This window comes from Mycetomoellerius zeteki, unplaced genomic scaffold, assembly GCF_001594055.1.
Source record: "Mycetomoellerius zeteki isolate Tzet28-1 unplaced genomic scaffold, Tzet1.0 scaffold5, whole genome shotgun sequence".
Lineage (NCBI taxonomy): Eukaryota > Metazoa > Arthropoda > Insecta > Hymenoptera > Formicidae > Mycetomoellerius > Mycetomoellerius zeteki.
The window spans coordinates 311,908-321,542 of NW_017257500.1; the positions used below are offsets into that span (position 1 = coordinate 311,908).

Here is a 9,635-nt window from a genome sequence, read left to right on the forward strand (position 1 = left end):
AGTTACAGAATAGGGGTCTAAAAAAGAAAATTTTTGTAATTCACATATCAACAAAAAAGGAATAAAACTTCGCCTTTACACAGCCAGCCTCAAATGAACTTCAAATGATCTTGACCTTATCCTTCAAGGAGGTGAAGGTAATTGACTTTTTCCGTCGCTCGTTATTCATTAAAAAGTTATGAACAAAATAATTTTTATGAATATATTTAAAGCAGAGAATTTGTGTACGGATTTAAAAATTCTTTGTTTTAAAAACACAAATTCTCTGCTCTAAAAACACAAATTCTCTGCTCTAAAAGCAGAAAAAAAATTATATAAGAAAATAATTTGTGTTTTTAAGCAGAGAATTTGTTTCATTGGAACAGTTGTGTTTAAAAGTTACAACCGATAAATAAGAGCCCTATACGGTCGAAGCTAGATCTTAAAATGCTTTAAATAAATCAATCTTGAATCACTAAATATGATATATTATATAAATGCTCAATCAGGCATCATATTTCAAAGATATTAATAGGGTAAACTCGGGTATTATGCCATACGGAAAAGATAGTCATTGGCTATAATTTCTCCAATATTGATAAATAGTGCATTTTTATAGTCATTCTTAAAGATAATCAATATTTACGTGAGTACATTATTCAAAATAACAATATTATAAATATTATCTAATATTTTTTCTTTCGACTATCTGCAAAGTTTTGCACGTGCTGATAAAAACTGTTATAATATCGAATAAATTACAGTTAAGCTGCCATAATCAACATTACATACACAATAAAGGTACATAAATTGCAATGTGACCTATAATTAATACCTTTATTTTCATTATTTATTTATAAATGCTATAGCTATCTTTCCGTTATAGTTAGGGTAAGATGGCTCACTTTTTTCGTGGTAAGTTGGCCAATGCAATCTGACGGAATCGACATCTGTTGAATAAAGATTGCGTTAGTATAGATGTTATCAGCGCTTTCATCTAATGTACGATAAAGACAGAACAATGAATAAGGCGCATGAACACCCAAAACTTAACCTCAGCATCGTTCTGTAAGACAAAAGTCGACTGCAGCTTATCACAGCTCGTGATATTAACTTTAAATAATTATTGTGAATAATGTGCAATAAAAGTAAGTATTAGGATTTTCCTCTTTGATTTTATTATAATTGCAATAAATATCGCGACATTCGTGAGTGTTATGAGGTTAGAATCTTGTCGTTTAATTGCCCGATATGGCATAAAGCGAAGTATTTTATTCTTTATATTTCGGTGAATAACAAGGACAAATAAGGATACGTTTTCACTGAGCGCGTCACGCGTCGCGATTATGAGCTCACAATGGAAAAAGTAGATTGAATTCAATGCATCCGTTGCAAACGGTAGCTACATGAAACGTGTACATCATTTGTTGATGTTTGTGTGGCAAAATTATTTCGAAAACTAAGCAATAGGTATATGCAAACATTGTTTTTTTTTTAAATTATTTAGAATTAGAATTTGTTTAGTTTTCTAACAAAATAAATCTTTGTTTGATTTTTTTTAACACAAAACATATATGATCAACTATCCCATAATATCATGGCCATCTTTTCCCTAAAAATCAGATAAGATGGCCAATGCATACTTTGTAATATTTTGATAAAATTAAAGTTCTGTTAAGTATTTTCTCTTTAAGTTCGGTAGTATTTGTTACTTTAAGCTTCAATGAAAGTAATATCCCAAACATTGTTAAAAAGTAACACGAATAAATGTATGTTTTTTGCATTTTAAAAAACTATGGCCATCATACCCGAGTTTACCCTATGCTGAAAAATTGTAATTAAACTTATTACGAAAAATATTTCGAGGTAATAAGTTTAATTACAGTTTTTCAGCATATTAATATCTTTGAAATATGATGCCTGATTGAGCATCGAAATTATTAGAATTTTAATTTAATTCGCGAAATTACTACTGTAGTTTAATTGTGTTTAGTCCGGAAATATTTCGGTGCACAGTTCGTTAGACTACAATTGTGGTATATATGTCAAGTACATATATATCATATTTAATGATTCAAGATTGATTTATTTAAAGCATTTTAAGATCTAGCTTCGACCGTATACGGCTCTTATTTATCGGTTGTGTCTCTCACATACGCGGTCTAAAAATGATATTATTGTTTAAAAGTTACGTTTTATTGATGAATACTTTTTTTGTTAATAACTTTTTAATGAATAACAAGCGGCGGCTTGAAAAACCTTTTCAAGGTCACTCAGGGTCACGACCTTGACAAAATATATAGAGATCATCAGGATTGTTCTCCTTTTATATATTTTTATCGGAAATACTGCTGAAATAATGTACCCTGTGTTTAAAAATTGTGTGATATTCATAAAAATTGTTTTGTTAATAACTTTTTAATGAATAACGAACGACGGAAATGGTCAATATCCTCCTTGAGAATAATGTTATTCATATGCAACATTTCTCTCAATGTTACAGCAAGAAAAAAGAATCCGATTAATGAATCTAATTAATGAGCTACTCACCTGTCCTTCAAGGGGATCATAGAGCCGTTGGATAAGTTGTATACAGGTTGATTTGCCACATCCAGATTCGCCGACGAGCGCCACTGTTTCGCCGCGATTGATTTTCAGATTCAGCACTTGAAGCACCTCGACATCTTTCCTCGCCGGATAGCGAAACGTGATGTTTCTAAATTCGATTTCTCCATTAACGGAGTCAAGCCGTCGACCTTCCTTACTGAGACTGTCAATCAACGGCACCCGATCGATAACATTGAAAACGGCGGGGGGGGCCAGAGATGCGGCGAAGTCAAGCCCATGTTTTGTGCACCGGTCAGAACGCCGAAGAACACGATCACTAATACTGCTGGCGTGTATTCTTTGTCTTCATTCGAGCGGTCGTTCAGAATTAATTTTACGCCGTACCTGCGGCACAAGGGAAAATGTGCTTTTTGCCGGAGTGCGACACGTCCTCGCGAAAACTAACGCTTTTTTCGTCGAAATGCGTAAAAAGGAGCGATGCTATTCTAGACGTAAATGTTCAATTATCTATCCCGTGGTTTTTATATTTGAAAGATGGAAATTGCTTCATTCATATGTTAAATATGGTAAAATACAATTCAAGCGAAATAATTACATTCGAAACTATAACGTTAGAATAATCAATTTATTATTGCTCATTGAGTGATCTATCGCTTCCTTACTTAAAAAGTGATTTATAACTAAAAAAATTAAGCTTATCAGAAAAGGGGAAAAATTATTTATCAACTTTATAGAAAATTATTATTAACCCTCTATCTGTAATCTAAATCTTATGATACAAGCAAAATTTTATTCTCAAATTTCTTCTTCATTCTTGCTCTTTCAATTTTTATTAAATAAAGGATTTAACATTTGAATTAAAAACTATTTAGTAATATAATACAGATGTTGAAATGCAACCCTGAATTTTTCAACATTTTTTACAAAACCTTGTACAATAAAAATCTTGGGCCAGAAAAGTCTTTTTGAATTAACAATTTTTTTAACTACCTAGCACTTTTCGAGTTTAACAATTTTGAAATTCAATTTTTTATGAAGTTAAATTATTAGTTCACTTTTGATGATTGAGAGAATGTTTATTTAACTTATTTATTATAATAACTCGAAAATCACGTTTTTTTACTTGTATCACTTTTGGAGTAAGGGAGCGATATCTTATTATGAGAACTTAATTTTTAATTACGAATTACACGCGTGATGTAGGTATCTCTGATACTTTTTATCTAAGTTATTAAATTTTACAAGATATCTGTAGAGCACAGACTTGTTCGAATATAATATAACGCGAAATGTGCTTTTTTGCGATAATAACGCGCATCCTCACCAGAATGCCAACGCATAGCTGAGATAAATGATCAGCCACATGACGCCACCGCCAATTCCGGACCACATGCTCCTTCTGATGCCACTTTTTTCCGCGGGTGCAAGCTTCTCCAAATATCTCTCCACCTCTTTCTCCTCGCCATTAAAGGCGACCACGGTCCTGATAGATGCAAGAACTTCCTCGGCGACGCTACCAGCCTGACCATAGGCCGCCAGCTCCATAGCCGAGAGAGAACTCTGCACCTTAGCAACAAAGGCCGTGGCGATTATTATGATCGGAGCACAGCTTAACATGACCAGGGTCAGCAGCCAACCATATACAAACGAAATGATGACAGAAGAGACGAACGAGGTCGTTAAATACGTGATAATACTTAGTTTCTCGCCCATACCATCCTTCATCTTCTCCAAATCTCTGTTAAAAAAAAAAAACGGATGACATTTTTTCTATCGTATATTTGATAATATAATAGCTAAGTAAATCTTCTGATCTCCTGCGCGATCCCATTTCAACTCAATAATATCATTTTTTATATAATAAGAATTTTTACATAATAAGAACTTGAGAATCAATTTTGAAGCAAGCACGTGTTCAAAGCTACGAAACTGAGTTTTGATCAAGATCGACGTTTATCAACATCTGTCATTGTCAACGTTATCGCAATCTCATGTTTTTTGCACTCCATCTGCCACAAGATTAAAATCTTTATGTCACGTCAGCTGTTGCTGGACAATCGATAGCTGGCCAATGAAAAATAGTCGATCGATGTGTGTACATTCTACTATAGATATGTCTATATATTTTCTAGATAGCAAAATACGTGATAACGACATTGTTGTTATCATGTTTGTTACAGATACTCAGTTTGTAAAAACTGTAAAACCAGAAATACATAAAAAACATAAGGCAGTAAAACGTAAGCCGTAAGCGAATCGGCCAAACACAGTATAGAACTACTTTACGTCCTCTGCTATGATTGGTCGATTCATTTACTGCTTAAGTCTTATTGCTTTATGTTTTTATGTATTCCTAACTTAATTGCGCATAATAATACATTAAAGCACAATAGTTTATCTCTCTTATTATGTGTTTTCTTCCTATCTTCAGCGATGTGAAAATGGAATCACGACCGAATAACGAGACTAGTTATCTCGAAATAAAAATTAACATACTTCCGATTCACACGACTAATAACTTAATACGAGTCGCTCATCCAATTACTATACGATGTAATGCAAGTAGAGGCAGAGACAGTGTAGGAACAGGCTTTTCGAGTTTCGAGCAAACGCCCACCTGTTGATGAACACACAGGTTCTCGCCTCCTGAACTTTGCTCCTCGCTTCTCCTCCCGCGACCGCCCCGCGTTTACATCGACGATCTCGAAAATCGAAGGTACAACGTTCTTGCTTTAAGGACGCATTGGTGCGTGAACGTATAGAATATCCTTCCCGTTAAAATTATTTCGCGGAAACGAGAGATCGAAGTTCTTAATCTTTATTAGATTTTTACTTAACACCAAAATTATTCAATACGTTATTAACGAACGAAAGATTTATGCAGGTTCAAATTTTTTTTAACTCTCTGGAGCTGACAGTAGATTAATAAAAAATAGATTCCATTCAATTATATAAATCTCTTTGTCAAAAAATTTCTTTATGTTACAGAAACTTAGATTAGTCTTATTAAAAAATAAATTAAATATTTATTCTTTTTTATACAAATTATGGCATTTTGATTCCTTGAGATTAATTAGTATATCTTTTAATTACCATCAATTAAATCGTTCTTACAGTCGCAGCGTCAGTAACTGTGTTACAAATTTTGGCATCAAGTCCAGAAGGTTATAATATCCTCTTTTAACTCTTAAACGTCATACGGAAAGAACGGTATTGTTGAAATATTTAAAATTTTAGCAAGATACAAATCTGAAAATAATTTTGCTGAACTATCAAAATAATTACGTTAAAATTGTTAGAACATTAGAGCATTTTATAGCGTTGCTCATCATGCTTAAGATTCTTACAAAATTATTTTGTTACAACAAAGTTATTTTTAGATCTGTATCTAGCTAATTTTTAGATACTTCGGCAAAATCGTTCTTTCCGTGTAAAAATTTAGATAGATACAGATCTGAAAATAATTTTGTTCGACTATCAAAATAATTTTATCGGAAATTTAAGTATGAATAATGCTGCAAAAAAGTTTGACATTCTATTAATCAGTTTGAGTATCCTACATAATTTTGACTCAACAAAATTATTTATTTTCAAATCATTTTTATTATTTCCAGTTCTGCATCTAGCTAAATTTTTAGCAAAACCGCCTTTTCCATGAAAAAATATAACAGTGCCAAGCAAATGTATCTTTATTAATAAAATTAATTTTCGATGTTTATTAATAAAAAAAGTTACAAGCATATTATGAAAAAAATATTGAAAAAATAAGGAGAAAAAGGAAAATCAACCAGTATGGCATATTGAAAACGCGTTTAAGGATTGAATAATCGAAGCCATGCAAATTTTGCGATCGAGGTAACTCCTGTTATTATATTTTCAATCCGCGATACGACACGGTGAATTTGCTTAACAATAAAAAGAAAACTCACTCGTTGATTCTGCTTGCAAAATTGGTTGATGTGTTTGTATCGTACCATGACATGTCCTGCCTCAGAACGGCTTTCAGAAACATCTTGCGAATTCTGGAAATTTGTCTGGAGGCAGCGATATTGAGTACATCGATCATAAGCATGTTAAGGATGAACATAACCGCTGATAATGCTGCGCAAGAAACGCCAAAGGCCACCGAATCGTCATAAAGAGCGTCCATTCTCTCTTTGTCAGTTGCATTATATCTGAAATAAATAACGCTTCGTGTCAGAATAAAATAACACTCTGCTGTCCCCTCGATCCGATGTTCAAGAGAATCTGTCTTGAGGAATCTGTTACACCGTAATATATATTTCTGTTCTTGTAATATATATTTTTCTTATTATTATAAAACGTATTTCGTAGGATAATTATTAATTTACAAAGGAATAAAAAATGAAATATTACTTACAAAATCTTTCCACCCCCGAATAATGGTAATATGATGGTTGGTGATGTGGTCGTGTCGTTCGCTCTAGTACGATCCAATAGCATATTGCTGAATTCTCCATATTGAATTATTGCAACTGGAATGCATAGACCTGCGAGACCACCCAGTATCAGGCCTAAGAGGATCAGCATCAACTCGCCCCACGTCGCAAAACGAAACTGATAAGTTCAGAACAATCAAAACACAATTATTATACAATGAAAGAAGTTTTCGATAATAAGGACTGAGTAGGAAAAAAATCTAACAACTTTAAATGGATCTAGCATTGAAACCCTTTATCCGATTGAAACAATTCGAACAGTTTTGAAAAGCAAATTTAATTTCTGATTAAATAAGGAAATAAAAAAAATTTAATTATTTTTTTCTACAAAACTCTGTCAGCTTTTGCGGTATACATGCCATTAGAGACTTCACTGTGGCTTTTGGAACCTTCTTGGTGGCAGACTTCCACTTATTTTTGAAGCACTCTATGTCTTTTGTTTCTGTATTTGTTTCCTTCAGTTTCCTTTTCACTAAAGCCAAGTATCTTTCGATAGGCCGGAGTTCTTTTAATAATCGAATTAATTCGCGTCTTTCCACTTGCGACGACATAACTCAACTAAAATTCCAAGTAGCAAAAAAATTCAAACGGTATTTGATCAGAAATTCTTCAACACAAAGCCTACTAAGTGATTTTTTTAGTTTTTTAAAGCATTTTTTGTGTTATTGCGATTTAAATTTGTTAGATTTTTTTCCTACTCAGTCCTTATAATAAGGATTTTCAGTAATGTAAAAAGTTTAAGAATGTAATAATCAGCAATGAGAGTTCAGCGTGGTAAATGGCAGTTATAATACAACATTTAGAAAAAATTACGAAAGAATACCTTTGCTAAAGTATCTGAAAATTTAACTAGATACAAATTTTAAAATAATGTTGTCGGACCATCAAAATAATTACATAGGATACTTAAGCTAGCCGTAGAATGTCAAAATTTTTGCAACATTGTTTATCTTGCTTAAGTACCCCTCATAATTATTGTTTTCTACAAAATTATTTTTAAATCTGTATATAGTTAAATTGTTAGATACTTTAACGATCGTTCTTTCCGTAGTTAGTGGCAACTTAAAAGGTAACAATTATTTTATATATAGAATTAATGTACACAGTTGAATAAACTATTTTATTATTTTGTAGTTATTGTAGTTACAATGACTTCAAAATAATTGAACTATGTTTAAATAATTTACCTATATACAGATTAATGTATTTAATTAATTAATGTACATTAATTTTACATATAAAACTCATAGAGTTATCAATTTTATAGTTGCCACTATTACGTCTTTTTCTCTAAGTGTAACCATGTGTGCAGTGCAATTTACCATCGCAAATATTGCGCTTTATAATTTATAAATAGCGCAAATATATGAAATTTATTGAGATATATGTGTCCATAAGAATATGGGAGAAAAAGGAAGAGAAAACACGAGATCGGTGTGCGTTTGAAGCGCAAAGTGTTCTTTTTCCAAAAGTTTCGAGCAAGCACGTTTACGAGTTATTCGGCGAGGCAAACCCGTGTTTTTGAATGATTCAGCAATGTGGATTTGCGCTTTCCGAGAGATTTAGCTTGGAAAATTAATATCCGGTTTAACCATGATTAACGAGCAGCCACGCAACCTACTCCTACGCAAGAACAATCATAATTGACCGAAAAATATATTCGAATTTACGGTGTCATGAAAAATATCGTCCAAGTTTAATTCCCGAGTGTACAAGAGGGTTTACGGTCTATTAAGTGAGAATTATAATGCGGAAAATTATACAAATGTATCCTGGCAATGAGTCATTAACTGTCGTTTATCACAGAGAACAGTATCATTAATCATTGTCGTTCATCTAAAGATGCTCCACAGTCGATGTGATCGAGAGAGAAGTAACATTCTTAACGGCTTTGCCAGTGGATCACTCCACCCTGCATGCTCCATTTCGTTTATAACGCGACGTGGAAAAAGAATATACAGGGTATGCCAAACTTCCAATCGCATTCCTTTCATTCGCTTCGTTAGAGTTGATATATCTTAAAGAAGTATGTGTTACAACTCAAACATTACTATAATTACAAAAATTTCAAGTATTGTTCTATTATTATGATACATCCGAATATCTGTATAAAATTTTAACACAATTTTCTTATTTAAAAGTTATTCAATTTTTTTTTATTGCTTTGATTTTTATGTGAAACAGCATTTTGTAGTATTTATTTGCAGATTTGATGAGAAAGTAGCATTACAAATTAAATCAAATTCATTTTACGAGGGTGAATCAAATATAAACCGGAATTATTTTTGTACGCGCCGTGAGGTGAACGGAGAAGGGTGCGGCTTCTAAGCGTTATAGGTAAGGATGCCTGAAGAAGATTCCCCCCTTAGGAGACTTCACACTATCGCTCCTTTAGTCAGTATCACGTCAGAGCAAGAGGTACTCTCATCCGTTGCGCAACGGATTATTATCAAGTTTTTTACGACAGAGAGCATAAAACCGTCCGAAATTTACGTGTGTAAAGTTGGCCCCGCACTTTTCGAATTTTGGATTTTTTTTTATTGTGCTGTGTTGTGCTACGTTTGTGCCACGTTGTGCCGCAAACCGCAACTCAATAACATGAACCGTTTTCCAAAAAAAAATTCCATG

At 32.8% G+C, this 9,635-nt stretch overlaps 1 protein-coding gene across 1 annotated transcript in view; it reads right to left on the reverse strand.

The window, feature by feature from the left end:
- Positions 1 to 9,635, reverse strand: part of Mdr49 (Multi drug resistance 49) — a 117,447-nt gene that overhangs the window by 22,124 nt on the left and 85,688 nt on the right. The window contains 5 exon segments of the mRNA XM_018455649.1: positions 2,530 to 2,801; positions 2,804 to 2,931; positions 3,872 to 4,285; positions 6,477 to 6,722; positions 6,929 to 7,125. Of these exon segments, the coding sequence (XP_018311151.1) occupies positions 2,530 to 2,801; positions 2,804 to 2,931; positions 3,872 to 4,285; positions 6,477 to 6,722; positions 6,929 to 7,125 (1,257 nt within the window).